Source organism: Telmatherina bonti, assembly GCF_933228915.1.
Source record: "Telmatherina bonti genome assembly, chromosome: 16".
Lineage (NCBI taxonomy): Eukaryota > Metazoa > Chordata > Actinopteri > Atheriniformes > Telmatherinidae > Telmatherina > Telmatherina bonti.
Genome location: NC_136614.1, coordinates 14,976,575 through 14,991,988, shown reverse-complemented (window position 1 = coordinate 14,991,988; position 15,414 = coordinate 14,976,575). Strand labels below are relative to the sequence as shown.

Sequence of the window (15,414 nt, the reverse complement as noted above, 5' to 3'; positions counted from 1 at the left end):
TTCATTTGCAGACTTCCTCTTTTGGACTTTTAAAGATTTTTATATTTTGTGTTTTTGTAGGTATTTGTTTTAATTTAGAGTCTGACTTTTGCATATATTTATACATTTACAGTTTCTTCTTTCAGACAAATGTTAAGTTAGAAGATGTTTACTTGTTTTTTTATAGTTAGGTCTTTTTCTTGTCTTTATTTTGCATGTTTAAGTTTAGTGTTTTGCAGCTTTTTGTCCACTTGGGGCCCTTGTACCTCTGTAGGTGTTGTGCGTAGTTTCCTTGTTTGATTATTTTGTTGATTATTTATGTTTGTAGCCATTTTTTTTTGTTCTTCTTGAGCAGCTTTTCTCTCAATTTTGCATCTCTTTACAATCATCGAGAAGTTTTAATCATGAGAAATGTGAAGAGACATGAGGCAACAGGAACCCTGGAGCCCTTGACCCTGTGACCATCCAGTCACCATCCGTGTTCTTTATTCAGCCGTTTCACACAACACAGTCCAGGCAGTGAATCAGACCATGACATTTAGTCACCCATTTCATTTAGTGAAAAAGTTTGATGTCCATCACATTGCTGCCGTTGTGTCTGTGCTGCTAACAGGAGGCGTTCCCCTCGGATGGGCTTCAGATGGCGAGCTTTTTTCTGCAGCTTCCTTCTTCCCTTTTTGTGACAGTTCTTTTGCTGACGCTGGCCGGATGATGCACATGGCGGCTTGACCGTCTCTTACGACTTTTGGTTTGGAAACAAAACCCACCATTACTTGCATCTGTTCCACCAGTTGCTCCAAAGCTGTGTCCTGCAGGAAGAAAACACAAGTGGTTTAGGTTTTTTCAGGGGATTTTTCTACACTGACGTCATGCCATGATCAGGAAAGTCAGCTAAGCGCTTGTGAGAAATGATACAAAGAGAAAGAGGGATAGTTAGAGGAAATAAATATATAAATCATTGCATCCTCACCAGGTCAACAGTGGGTTTTGCACCTCTCACTCGCAAAATGATCCTAACGTGATGTTTCTTCTCCAACCAGTTCTCTACTTGTTTTAGTTTGGTGCTGAGGTCATGTGCTGCGATGCCAGATGAGAATGTGAGCTCCTTCACCTGCACAGGAGCTGAGGAGAGAACGCAGACAAAACGGGGATGCTTTTCTCTGCAGACTCAAGCATAAAGGCTTTTAAGGCCACAACTGGAATATTTTCAGTTCCAAAGCAAGTGAAATCATTGGAAAGAAGTGATTGGCCAAAGTGATCCGGGTACCTGCTTTCGTCTTGTTTTTCTCTCGCAGTTTCAGCTGCTCCTCGTGGATTTGTTTGCCACTCATCAGCTTGTAAACTGGAGGGTCTTTGTCTTCGCTCAGTAGCACCAATTTGAGACTCTTCTCATCCATGACTCTGATTACATTTGCCCGATGCATGATGCCCAGATTCTCACCAGTGTCGCTGATCACTTGGATCTCGTGCTGAGGGATCTTACGGCCGACGCTGCTGATGGAGGCGCGAGCCTGGGAACTCTGCTTCTTTTTTTTTGGAACAGAGGCTGGTGTGCCGTCAACCTCTGTGGAGAAGGGCGACCATCTCCATGAGGTAGCCATGAGGTTATGTCCTTCGCTGCATATTGCTAATCGTGACGCTGGTGCCCAGTAGCCAAGCCTGTTGCTGCCCACAGTTCTTACTGTGTGACTTAGAAGCCACCTTACACAACCTCCAGACATATCCTGATTAAAAAGAGAAGATATGAGCATGTGAAACTGTAATTTATAGATTATGCATGATGCATATAATAAGAGTTTTACAGCTGTGCTCATATGTATTCATACCCTTTCATTAAAGAAAAGGCTGAATTTACAACAGTCACTCAAATAACTGGAGACTTAAAAAACGGAATAACTAAAGATTTGCAAAAATATAATTTAGTAATATAAGACACTGTTTTTTCATTTAATTGAGTTGAAGAAAAAAAATAAAACAAACAAAAACAAATTGGTCCTGGACAAATTAGAGCACTTTTCTGTTGAACAGTGGGACGCAATACGTGTCAACAGGCGCAGAAGTCTGACTGAGAGGAACAGAAAACACCTGACTGGAGCGGAAACATTAAAGGATTGTTCAACAAAATATTTTATGAGTGATGTAATATGTAATAAATGATCTTATTTGTTTGCTTTTTTTTTTTTTTTTTTTAAATTCTATTTAACCAGAATTAGAAAATAATGAATTTCATAAAATTTTTATTTGTTATTACTTTAGTCAATTTCAGCTTATTTTACAGGCAGTTGTTTTTTTTCTCCTCCTTTAATGAAAGGGTATGAATAAATATGAGCACAACTGTAAGTATAATCTCAGCTTCTCTGGTATTTTTGAAATCCAGCTCTGTGCAGCATACTTTAGTTTCTGATTTCTTTATATTTAACCAGAAAATGGAAATAGGTCCAGGAGTTTATAACAAAGTGAAAAAAACAAATGAAAACATAGTATATAAGGACATTTTCTTTTAAAAAATCAGAAGTACTTCTCCAGGCTCCTTGAAGGACATTTCAAAGCTTTTATATTTTGGATGCCGTCTTTTTGTTCTGTCCTCTATTATTCCATAATGCTTCAATAATGCTGAAGGCCAGGCTCTGGAGGAGGATTCATAACATCATAACACCTGTTGCCATTTATTTTTGGTAAAATACCTCAGCCTTTTCTCCCTGTTCCCCTTCCTTAACAATGGTTTCTTGTCAGCCCCTATTCTACTGAGATAACTTCTACTAAGAGAAGAAACACGGCAGATGAGCCATAAACTTTATTTTCTATCCTGTCTGCGACTCTTGTCCATCTTAAATGCAGACATTTCAGCATGGCTAAAAAACAAAACAAAAACGTGCTGACAAGAAAAAAAAAAACTGCTTTCAATCTGTAACAATGGACAAATATTCAGTGTATCAGTTGTGGTGTAAAACACTCAGATTCATTTAAGAGCTTGCAGGAGCAGTTACATTTCCTCAGGTTGTATTTCCGTTTAGTTTTATAGCTTTACTCACTGTAGACAAGAATGAATGTTGGTCCTTTGCGCTTAGTGGCTGCAGGGTTACGCCTTCTTCTTCCGCCGAGCTCTTCTTCGTCGGGCTGACCTTCATGTGAATTAGAAATGTGAAGCGCGCCACCTTGTGGACAAGTGGCTGAAACAACTGGACTCAATATAAAGTCATAAAGATTTTGTGGTTTTAAAATCTGTAAGAGTCATAAGTAGTCATAAATATGTAGGGGTTGTAAATTAATGTTTGCTGATAATTCCAAAGTTTGCATTCGCAATTAATTTTTTTGTCATCCTGTATATATATTTAAAAAAAAATCAAGAGAGGAATCGAATTTGTAAATGTGAATGTGTAAAATAAGGATTTTCATGGTTGTAGAAAAAAGTTTAATATTTGCAAAGAAAAGTAAAAGTTCTTTTGCAAATGGCTGTTCATGGATGCAAAGGGAAAAAGTGCATGTAATACTGAACGTAAGGAAATTGGCTAATCTGTTTTTAACATCTGTCTATTCCACTTTGATCGAAGCTGGAAGACAGAAAGGCATCTGTAATATAATTGGCCAGTTTAATGTGCCATCATGCAGTCAGATTAACAGTCTAAGGACACGGACAAAAAGCTATACCTGCAACATCAGTGTTGCATTCAGGTTTTCACTTTGCATCCATGAAAAGATGTTAACAGATAACCTTTATGTATTTATCTATACAAATGTTTTTTGTTTTTTTTTACAAACATGCAAATCTCTTTCTACAGAAGCCGAGAATGTCTGTCCTACTATGTTTCTTTTTTTAAATTGTTATGTTGAGATATTGTTGATTTTATCGTTTTCTCTTGATAAAAAGAAATTTATCGGGTTCTTGATAATAAGATGATTAAAATGGGCTCAAAAGTAAATGGTTACTGATTCAAAATGGACCCCATGACAGCTGGGGATACAGTCATATCGTATGTCTATATGTAATTCTGCAAATCAGTGACTTCAAACATAACAAAATGAATTATCCAATTATCACTAGAAAAATGGGTTAAAAAGCATACAAGCACAGGTACTCTCAACTTCCATACTTTCTACACATTACAAACTTGAATTTCTCAAGCAGGCTTTTTTTTATTTTATTTTAGAGAATGCTTGATCCATAAATGCAAACATTCATTTACAACCACAAAATCTTTATGACATTATACTGAACCCATTTAGCTGCAGTAAATGATGACTGTAAACTTCTGTGTCTCCTGTAGTGTAGACACAAAGGACAAATCGTCTATAAGGAGGGAGGGTAAAGTCTAACTGGACAAATGTGAATAAATGCAGACTCTTTCCATTTCTCTACAAGTCATTTAATTATTTAACAGAAAGAGTTTATATTCTGTGCCTTTCCACCCACATTCAGATTAAATATTCACCTTCAAACAAATTAAAACAAACTGTCTTTGGCCTTTTACACTTTAAAGTGTACCTAATGTAAAAAAGAAAAAAAAAAGAAAAAATGTAAATGAACGATCAGCGTATGACAGGAGCGCTGCAGGTTTGCAGATTCATTTTAAGTAAATAATTAGAAACATAATTAAAAACTTTAAGTTAAAAAAATCTTTAACCTGAGCGGACACAGAAATAGTAGAAAACAAATATTTGTTAAGATACCACTATTAATAATTAAATCTTGCACTTAGCTCTTTAGTAAATAATCTGCAGTGTAGTTTTTTATTTGTACTTGTTAAGAGATAAATATAGGAAGTAGTAATGAGAGAAACATTGACTGTCAACTGGTTTATAACTGGTTGTACACATAAAAATATATATAAATTTGATTTTAAAAAAAAAAGTGTAATATTTTACATAACATTTACCTTAAAATGATAATCCAGACTTGTTTCTACAGTTTGTGAATGGCAACTGCTATTTCAGTCTTTCTATATCTATGTCATGATCTTATATTATCTGGGTGAGCGTAGGTGGTGGTTTGTAACATCAGTACTTAGAAAAAAAGAAGTGACCTAGATCCTGACTGTCAGGCTTGTGTTAAAAAAAAATGATTGTCCCGCTTGATAGGACTTGTAGAGCAACAGAGGACGCGAGGCCAACTCAGCTTCTTTGAAAACTTTATTTTGAAGTTTCAGCAGGTTGAAAACCTTAAAGAAATTAAATAGGAAAAATCAGAAAATAGTTTTTACCTCATATTTATATATTTCTATTTATATTTTTAACTGTGTATTTATTTCTGTACGTGTTTTTATAAACTTTTTAAATAATAGAAAGCATAAAAATTTTAGTCATGAAATCAGATTGATTTTAATTCTGTCTTAATATATAATCTTAATGTTTTTATCTAATTTAAATTTTTAATTGTTTAACGTTTTAAACTTAAAGTTTAATGTTTTAAACTTAAATTCAAGCAATTTTTTAGCCATTCATGCATTACATGCTCTTAGCTTAAACAGAGTATATATTTCAATTTACATTTGTTTTTAACCTCAGGTCTTTTACCATCTTTTTTTTTTTTTAAATATTTCCAATGTTTACAATGTTTACAAATCATATTTATAATGTTTTTAGCTCGTACTGTTTTAACTACTGTACTTAAGTTACTAAAGATGAATATTTATAACTAGCCAAACTAAACATAGCCTCTCCCACTCTATCAGGCAAATAATGTTGCTGGCTGTGACCCACAAACAATTTACCCATGGCATCACAGGCCTTTAGTTTCTTATAAATAACTTAACTTTTAACTTTTTAACTTAAAAAGACTTTTAGAATCAAGTTCACTCAATGTATTATTTCAAAAAATAGACTTTAAATGAAAACTCCAAACTCACCAGCCATGTCTCTGTGCTCACCCAAGTATTCATTGGTGTTTACAGACACACCTGGTTTCTCTTACTTATTAGTGATTGGGAGCATTCAGAGCCAGCTAACCTGTTGGAGCTCCATCCGGTTGCCATAAGGGCTCACTACACTATATGTTTTAAGGTGAGATGGTGTAGACAGGTGACAGGTGAGAAATGGTGTAGACAGTTAAAAGATAAAGAAAAGGGTGTTTTAATGAAGAGACATCTTCTTTGCCATGACACTGACAAATGTTGCCATTAAGTCAGTTTGGTGAAGTTTTAAATAAATCCTAGAGCGTTTCATTTTAAGGATGAATTCAAATGAATGAATGTAGAAATAAAAAGTAAATATAAAAAAAAAGTGTACTAAGTTGAAAATAGCTGTTTATGTTCCTCCAAATCGGTTATCAGCACTGAACTTTTCCAGTTTTGCATAGAGAGCAGCAGAGTCGTCTCCATGACATATCCAGCAACACAGAATTTGCAAAACAAAATATTCGCAATACAAATTTATGCAAAATCTGGAAACAAAATCTTCTGACCAGAAGTTTCATTTGCTCTTTATCACTGCTCCTAACCACTGCTTCAACCAGACAACTGTAAGAATCTGAATATATTGAGCTGAAAATATTGAATGAATCAACTGTTTGCAGCGATTTTGTTCACGTTTTTTGTCCGCAGTAGTTGTGAAGGGGATCACTTACATGCACAGACTGAAATCCATGAGAACATCATGGCCAGGCTTATCTGGCTGATTCAGGTTGTGCTGGTGGGCGTCTTGTGGACTTGTTCTCGTAAGTAAATTAAATCTCTTACAACTAAAGCTTGATGAGAGTCTCAGTATCTGAGTTTGGACCTCATGTGTGCTGTTCTCTTGCTAAATCAAACTAAACAGGTGAATGAAAAGGTGGGAGAATAATTGGATTTACTTTGCATTTTACTGTCACTCTGAAATATGATCCATACAGACATCCATCTATTGTCCATACATTCTTATTATAGGTCGCTAATCCCTTGTATGGGGAAAAGAATAATATGAAAGAATATTATATTGAGGGCTCACTTGTTTTATATATTACTCAGATATTTTGTCAGCAATGCCCATCAAGTTTGACGTCGATCTAAAGAGTTGCAACAATGCTGCTTTAGTTGTTGCTGATAACTTCTACGGCATCATCAATGCGTCAAACTGGAACAACACTGAAGGTAAGCCAAATGTGTATTTTTTATCAGGTGCTTGTAAAATGCCAACGTTAAATATTTTGTATGGATTCTTTGGTTTTATTCTTTTTTTTCCCCCATCATTTATCAGAATAGGATTTTTTTTTTTTTTTTTTTTTAAAACAAAATACGCTCCATCAGAATGCTGCCTTTTCATTCAGAGAAACCCGTTTTGGTTCAGAATAAAAAAAAAAAAAAAGAAATATAAAAACATAAATATTATTAAATGGTTTCCTACTTTAAAACATGATTTAATAATTTTTAAGCTCATTATGTACTCACAGTAACACAAAAAAGCTCAAATAGTGAGCTATTTAGCTATTTTATGAAATGTTTTTGCTCATCTTTAACTTTTATTTGGAGAAACATCACCAAAAAAAACAAAAAAACCCAAAAAACGTTGGGCAGGTATTTAACAATATAGTATCTTCTTTTTTCTAACAGCAGCTTTAAATATCCAAACTTATCACATCAGCTGCTTAAGCTGTTAAGGTTATCTTTTCTTGTCTGGTAAGAGTGTAGCTGCTCTCGAGTCCTTGGTCTGTGTCGCATTTTGCCTTCCATGATGCTCTAAAATGTGTCTGTTGCTGAAAGGTTGAGATTGCAGGGAAGCTGTTCTAAAGCCTGATCTTTTCTACCAGAAAGCCATGTCCTGACAGAAGTATGCAGTTTAGCATCATCTTTGTGAAAAAGGGAAATGGCTTTACCAGGAAGGATGCTATTTGGGTGGAAACATATGCAAAACTTCCGTCATTGACTATCAGAGTTGCAAACTTTTAATTGAACGATAACAAGCTGAATATTTGCTCTCCACTCAAAAAGAAAAAAAAAAAAATTTATTCAAATTAAAACGACTTTTTTCCCCGCAGAATCTACGAGACATAAGGCCTGTATTTGTGCTACAGCAAACTGTGTTCACAGGCGATAATTTCTGTTCCTGAGTCCTTGCAGTAATTTCTGATAGATTTTTCCTCTCGATCATGTGGTGCCACCTGTGTGCTCATGATCATTGGTATTGATCACTGATTTTTTGTTCTATGTACACAAAGATATATTTTTTTAATCTTTAGATGACATCATATACCTTCAGTAAGCCATGGAATACTCAAAGTTTGGCATTTCAGAAATAATATCACTATTATTGTTTTACAATTTGCAGTTTTTCTTATTTTGCTAATTGCTAAAGTGCTGTACAGCTTCACAAATCTCTAATGTGCTCTTGTTACATCCACTCATGCAAATGATCTTTTGTCTTCAACCTAAAGCATTTCGCAACATTTGTCCAGCTGTTGAAGTTCTACCTAATTTTCCCCTCTTTTATTGCCCTGAACAAACTTTTATTTTTAGATGTGTTGCTTTTAGGATGAGCTATTATTAAATGGTAAAAATGTCAGTTTAAGAATTTTAAAGACACTTTACGCAACTTTCTCCCAAAGCAGAGCCAAAAGATGATTAAACAGCTGATCTATGTTCCTACCTTCCCTTATGGTCATGAGCTGTGGGTAGTGACTGAGAGAAGAAGAAAGCAGATAGAAGTGGAAGAATGAGTTTCCTTCACTGGGTGTCTGGACTCCCCCTTGAATAAAGGGTGAGACAGTCAATGATCCAAGAGCGGCTCAGAAGAAAGCTGCTGTTCCTCCACATCAGGAGTGGGCAACCCCGCTCATTGGGGGCTGCAGCCCTGCAAATGTTGAGTGTTTCTCTGCTGCAACACACCTGACACACTTCAGACCTAATTAACGGATTTGTGAAGAACCTGACATGAAACTCTGCACAACTCTGCTAAATAGCAATTGATTTGTGTCAAGTGTGTTGCAGCAGGGAGTATCCTAACATCTGCAGGAATGCGACCAGGAGATGTGTCCTGCTCCACAACAAGAGAAGGCAGATGAGGTAGATCAGGCATCTGGTAAGGAAGCATCCTGGACCTCTCCCTGATGAGGTCTTTCAGGAAGAGGACCCAGAAACAACCCAAGACATGCTGGAGTGACAAGGTCCCTCAGCTGGTCTGGGAATGTCTCAAGATTTGAGCAATTTGTGCTTTTATTTAGGATATTATTTCATATCATATACCATACTGTATATTTATTTGCTAATTTGTGTTTATAACTAATGAGTTCTTCCTCTCAGCAGGACAAGGCTGCATAATATTTCTGCAGAAAAACACAACTGGACAGAGTGAGTTCAGTTCATCTTTTTAGAATATCAATATACACAATTTTATTGAGTTAATGGCAGCCATTTAAAGCTAATTTAAATGTGCATTTATGTTTTTGAAAAGCAGTTCCCAAATGGAAACAATGGCCTCAAATCAATGAAAGTGGTTCTCAACTTTACCTCCCTAAAACTCTTACCAAACAGAACTGGTCCATAACTGTTTATACTGGGAACTGCACAGGACGCCACACAGGTGATAAAACAAAATGAAATTTGATTACTTTTTTTTTCATTGAGAAAAAAATTCACATGAAACAATATGGTGTGAATTTGTGCAATAAATTTGTACCAGTCAAACAATGCAGAAAAATATTGACGCTTCATCTTTCAGACTTTACACCCATCAGTCACCCAGCTTACTTTACCATAATTTTAGATTGCATGTTTTCTCCTCATCAAAGTCTACATGCTGATGTCTTTTATCTGAATTAAAACAGGTGTTGCGAAGGATTGCAAGAAAGGAAACATGCAAACAAGCATCTGTAAAAGCTCAAGCTATAATGAAACATCCTGCGAAAGAAAAAGTAAGTTTTTTTTCACAGAAGCTAAACATAAGCATGAATAGTTCTACTTATGTCAATTTCCAAGTTCACAAACAACTTTTGATTTTTGCTGATTATGCTTTAAACACTTTCTTAAAGGAAGAGTATGTAAGATTTTCAATATTTTCAAAAACAAATTAACTAAAAAAAAAAAACTACAATCATAATTAGATAGTTTTTTTTAAACATGCAGGTTCCAGTCTGTCCATATTTGATGTGTTATTAAATTACAAGTTCAATTAATGACAAAGACCCTTCTTAAATGTTTGCCTACCAGTAAAAAAAAAAAAAAAAAAAAAAAAAGTGCTTTTTGTCATTTGTCATTAATTAAACTTGTAATTTAATAATGCATCAAATATGAAGAGACTGGAACCTACATGTTCAAAAACCTTTCTAATTATGGTTGTAGTTATTTTATTAGTTAATTTATTTTGAAAATATTGAAAATCTTACATACTCCACCTTTAAAGAAGTACTACTTTGCATATACTTGTGACTTGGTAATATTAGAACACAATCTCATGCAAGTTCTTAACACACCAGGACATACTGATTTACATCCAATGGCATTTTCATGCAATCTCTCTTTAATTAGAACTCGTGTACTCTCCTGATGAAACTCTTCCAGTCGCAGTGATTATTTAACCTGTGAAATCATAATGCATAATGACTTGTCAAAATGTTTAAAAATGAACGATAGCTTGTTTCTCTCTACCCTCCAGGATTCAATGACAAGTATGTATTAAACATGATGACAGGAAGCTGTATCAACTGTGACAATCCAGTGAAAGGGCCAGATGAGAAAATTCCACTGAATTTGACGGAATTTTCTGAGGACAACAAAGTCGATGCATCTCAAGCTGCGTAAGATCGGTTCAATGGAAGAATTTCTCCATTTTTGAAGAGTTTTTTTTTCTATATATATTTTTTTTTTTTTGTTATAAGTTTTGGTTTCTACATCCATCTGTATTAAGTTGACAAAAACGTTTAAATCTTTAAGTCTACACATCATATGCACATCAGTTAAGGGTTTATATCGCACACAGACATGATGTAAAATACAGACACACATTGCTGCCACATAAGAAAACACAAGAATAGCACCTAACCCTGTTATAATGTGTACAAATGTGAAACAGAATATTATAGCCAGGAGTAGAGCTGGGGGGGCAGGGTTATAATGGGTTATAAAGCCAACTCTGAAATCTGGTCACACACCCCGAGGTCGGCTTCAGGTTATCGTTAGTACCAACTTAGAAACTTTGTTGCTGTATTTAGTGATCATTTCATGATAAAGTCCTTTTTTGTTGTTTGTTGTTCAGATCTTAGCAATAAGCTACGGTAAAAACCGTAAACCATTTATTTCTTTTTTGTATCAACGACATATCTAAAGCACGCCATCATCAGAAGGATCTTTTGTTTTCCTCAAAAAAACAGAAACCGATCAGCTAAATGAAAGGCGTACCTGTCAGATTTAAGGTGCAATAAGACTGAAATGTAATTACAGAGCATGATGCTGACGACTGAAACAGATCATGAAAATACAAACTGGTATGGTTTTGTTAGGAGACTTAAAAGGTTCAAAATTGAAGATCCAAAGCGTTTATTGTCATATGAGTAGTGAAGAAACAGGATTCGCTGCACGATTAAAAAAAAAACAGATTTTACCATCCACACAGAATGCCTCAGGAATATAAAGGACTACAAGTATAAAAAATTGAAATGAAATAATTGAACTAAATCACAGAAAAGGCAAAGCCAGATGGAATAATTAAAGATTGCATTCAAGAGAACAAAGTCCATGTTTTATAAATGTGCAACATATGTGCAGAAATACTCAATATGCCTTATATATAAATATATATATATATATATATATATATATATATATATACACATACATATATTATCTCTGGCCTGAGTGGAGGAGGGTGAAGACTATGTTTCAGGGATTGGTGGTGTCCTTGATGAGGGAGGCAGCCCTCTTGTGAACCTTGTGTTTATAGATTCTCAGGAGAGAGGGTGAGGGAATATTGGTGATCTTGGACACCGGCTTCACCGCTCTCAGCAGGCATTTTCAGTCCGTTATGGTCGAGCTGCTGAACCACACAGTGATGCAGCCGGGCTGGATAGATCCTATAACGCAGCTGTAGAAGGTGTTGCAGATTTTTTGGTGACAAACATCATCAGCCTCTTCAGGAAGTGCAGCTACTGCTGTGCTTTCTTCACCATCATCAGTTGTGTAGTAGGCCTGTTTAGTGTCCTCGTTGATGTTGACCCGCAAATACTTGAAACTGCCCACCTCCTCCACTTCCTGTGCCTGATGAGGATTCCTCTCCTTCCTCATGTTCACAACCTTCTCCTCGGTTGAGGGTTGTTGACTTCTGTCCTTCCTGCATGCTGCTCTAGCCACGCCAGTGATGCATCCCATTACGTCGGTCTCGTCCGCAAACTTTATGTTAAACGCTGATAAACTTCTGCCTTTCTTCTGTATGATTTATGAACAAATACAAAGAGGTGAGCCTGAAATATCTGTCCTCATTAATGGGAATAAATATCTTCCGTTCCGTCAACAGTGCAGTAATGAAGAACATGAGCAACATCCTTTTACAAATGAATGGAACATCAGCTTCAGTATCTCTCGGAGAGGGAATTGAGGGAATCATAGTGAAACAAGAAGATCCTAAAGAGGTGGAAGAAGTGTCCTTTGCTTATACGTCGCCCGCCGAAAGCATAAAAGTGAGTTCATTACTTTCATTTCATATGAATGAAAAATGTATGTTGCATCTTATTTAATACATTTTAAATCTGAGGTTTTTAGGAACCAGCAACCGTGACTCAAAAATCTCGGTAATACCTGATTTAAAGATGTGTTTCTGGTTTTTGAGGTGATAATGTTTTGAAAGCCTCCTTTCATGCCAGACGTACAAGAGAAATGAGATGTTAGGCCTTCCTGTGCTGCTTTTTATTTTTACTTTTCCAAGTACAAAATGGTAAACACTGAGGTCTTACATGATCTCAGAGTTCCTGTTTGTCTTTGAATACAGTCCAGCAACAGATAGATACGAGCACGTAAAAGCATAATGCATGATGACTTGTCTATATGTTTAAAAATGAATGATAGCTTGGATGTATAAAAATGTAATTCACCAATTCTTTCCCACCAGCCATGTTTTAAAATACATAAAATCTTTCACACTATCATGAAGATTTTTTTTTTAAAATCTCATGACTGCCGACATTATCTGTGTCTCTACTCTGCCTTTAAAATCTTAAAAAGCCCCTAAATGCTGAGAAGGAAAAGAGAACATATTTCTCTAGTCTTAATACATGAAAAATTTCTGCAAAATTTGCCTTGAGCTGTTGTTTTAAGTGATCTCATTGGTGTGGGACACTAAAATTTGCAATTGTAGCTACAAAAATGATGGCTACTTCTCGCCATATACAGTACAGATCAGTACTGCAACTAAACCAGGAATTAAACACATGTGCTGTCCCCTTAACCAGTAACACAAACGTTTGTGATAATTGGAAGAAACCTCTGGTATTTCAAACTGAGATTTCAGGAGAGGGCCCTTCTTTGAGACCATGGCACAGTTATGACCAACCTGCAAAAAGAATATGGCTACATGTGGTCCAGACCATCTCCTGAAATGAAATGAATGAGTTCAGATCTGGATGCTTCGAGGACGCAGAGAGAGAGAGAGATATCATATTCCTGGTTCTGTAGTTTTTTGTCATTATGTTACATGTCTGTATGTCAAACCTTGGACGAGCTGGCTTGAACCTTGAATTTCCCCTCGGAGATGAATAAAGTATCTTTGATTTGATTTGATTAAATTAGAACTTTTCTTCATCCCCATTAAATCCAGAGTAGAATTATCTTAAATAGAAGGAATCTCAAAGATCTAGTGTCTTCCATATTTTCCCAGCAGCACACTTAGCTCTCAGACGGAAGATTCACTTTTTGCTAAAAGTCAAACAGGACACAGAAACTTTTGTTGTCCTTTATGGAACCAGATCCCAGTTTGGGTTCAGGAAGCAGACACTACTAACTATTAAATTAAAGTTCAAACTTTCTTCTTTTTATTTAAAGTTTTATTTAAAGTTTAAAGTAGTAACACAGTAACACCGCCAAATGGCATACACTGCCGTGGAGGCATATCCTGATGCTGTGGCCACCTTCTCATACTTTTCTCTCTTCTTTATTCTCAAAGACTTAGGCTTTATTTTGTTGATCCCTTTGGCAGGACATCCTCAGGGAAATTTAAGGAAAAGTAGCATGAACATAATAAATTCAAATAAATAAAAAAAACTAGTAAAAATCCAAATGAACAATAATAAAAAAAAAACAAAAAACAAAACAAAAACAATAATAAAACACACAAGTGACTACCTAATCCCACTTCTCTACTGCATTATACTCTGTGTTCTCTTCCCCCCAAGTGAGGAGGTGTAGAGTGCGATGGCATGAAGAACAAAGGAGTTTTTCAGCCTGTTGGTTTTACACTTAGCAGCCTGATGGCGGTGTGCAGAGGGCGGCTGGCGCTGTCCATGATATCCAACAGTTTGTCCAGAGTCCTCCACTCTGGACTTGTTAAGAGAGAGATTTCCTGAGTCTTATAACAACAACAAAACAATAACAATAATAATAGAAGTAATAATAATAATAATAATAATAAGAAGAAGAAGAAGAAGAAGAAGAAGAGTATAACTTTATAGTTTTGTAAATGTAATTTGTAAATGAATAAAGAAACATTGTTATTTTCTTTCCCACAGATCATAGAAGAGAGATCAAAACTGGATGCATTTTCAAGGGCTGTGACTGTGTCCAAAGAAGCTTTCGATAGGGCCATGGCAGCGAACATCACCGAACCATTTGCAGCTGTCTTTCGATTCTTGAATTTAACTAAGGTGGAGGCAAAAATTCTGTTATTAAATTAAGGTTAACCCTTTATAGAGCACTAAAAGAAATGAGAAATTTAGACATAAAAGTGTCCTTCTGCTCTGAAACAAGATCTTCATTCTGTTGTTACATTTAGAAAAAAAAAACGTTTTTTCATACTGAAAATGAAAGGAAATGAAGTGATCAAAAATAGTAATTTGCCTGATAAAGGGTTGAGTGTTGGATTCACTTCATCTGCTTCTGCTTTTGTGTTACTTTGTCAACAGGATGAACTGAACAGCTCTATCTTAGAAAATGAAGTTATAGCAGTTGAGATGGGATCCACCATTCAGAATCTGACAGACAAAATAAGCATCCATTTCAAGAAATTTACAAAAGTGAGTCCAATGAAATAAAAGAAATATTTCTACCTCAGATTTTTTTTTTTTTTTTTTAAACAATCACATGTTTACAGTAGTTCATTCATTTTTCATTCACAGCCGGAGATTCCACAGTGTCACTCATGGGATGGTGAAGGTACTTTTGTTCCTTAATAATTTGTGTGATAAGATGTATTCCAACCATATTTGCTGCCAAAACTCCACCTTCCTCTGAATCTTTCTGTAGAAAAGTGTTTACATGATAGTGTTACTCAGGCTGGATTTTCTACATGATTTTTTACTACCTTCAACTGAAGATAATTAGTGTTCAGACT

The 15,414-nt window shown here is 35.5% G+C and overlaps 1 protein-coding gene across 1 annotated transcript; it reads right to left on the bottom strand.

Moving 5' to 3' along the window:
- Positions 1–439: 439 nt before the first annotated feature.
- mtif3 (mitochondrial translational initiation factor 3) lies at positions 440–3,075 on the bottom strand. Its single transcript, XM_079255269.1, has 4 exons — positions 3,012–3,075; positions 1,247–1,703; positions 950–1,101; positions 440–788 (listed from the first exon to the last, which is right to left on the bottom strand). Exons 2-4 carry the CDS (start codon positions 1,698–1,700, stop codon positions 558–560), a joined length of 837 nt encoding a protein of 278 aa, XP_079111395.1. The 5' UTR covers positions 1,701–1,703; positions 3,012–3,075; the 3' UTR covers positions 440–557.
- Positions 3,076–15,414: the final 12,339 nt, after the last annotated feature.

What these genes read in the sequence shown, in the direction of transcription:
- mtif3 (XM_079255269.1), bottom strand. Translation starts at nt 1,700, where the DNA reads ATGTCTGGAGGTTGTGTAAGGTGGCTTCTAAGTCACACAGTAAGAACT. An exon ending in GAAAAACAAGACGAAAGCAG is followed by an intron (nt 1,102 to 1,246) that starts GTACCCGGATCA and finishes TTCTCTCCTCAG; the next exon opens with CTCCTGTGCAGGTGAAGGAG. An exon ending in CAAAACCCACTGTTGACCTG is followed by an intron (nt 789 to 949) that starts GTGAGGATGCAA and finishes TTCTTCCTGCAG; the next exon opens with GACACAGCTTTGGAGCAACT.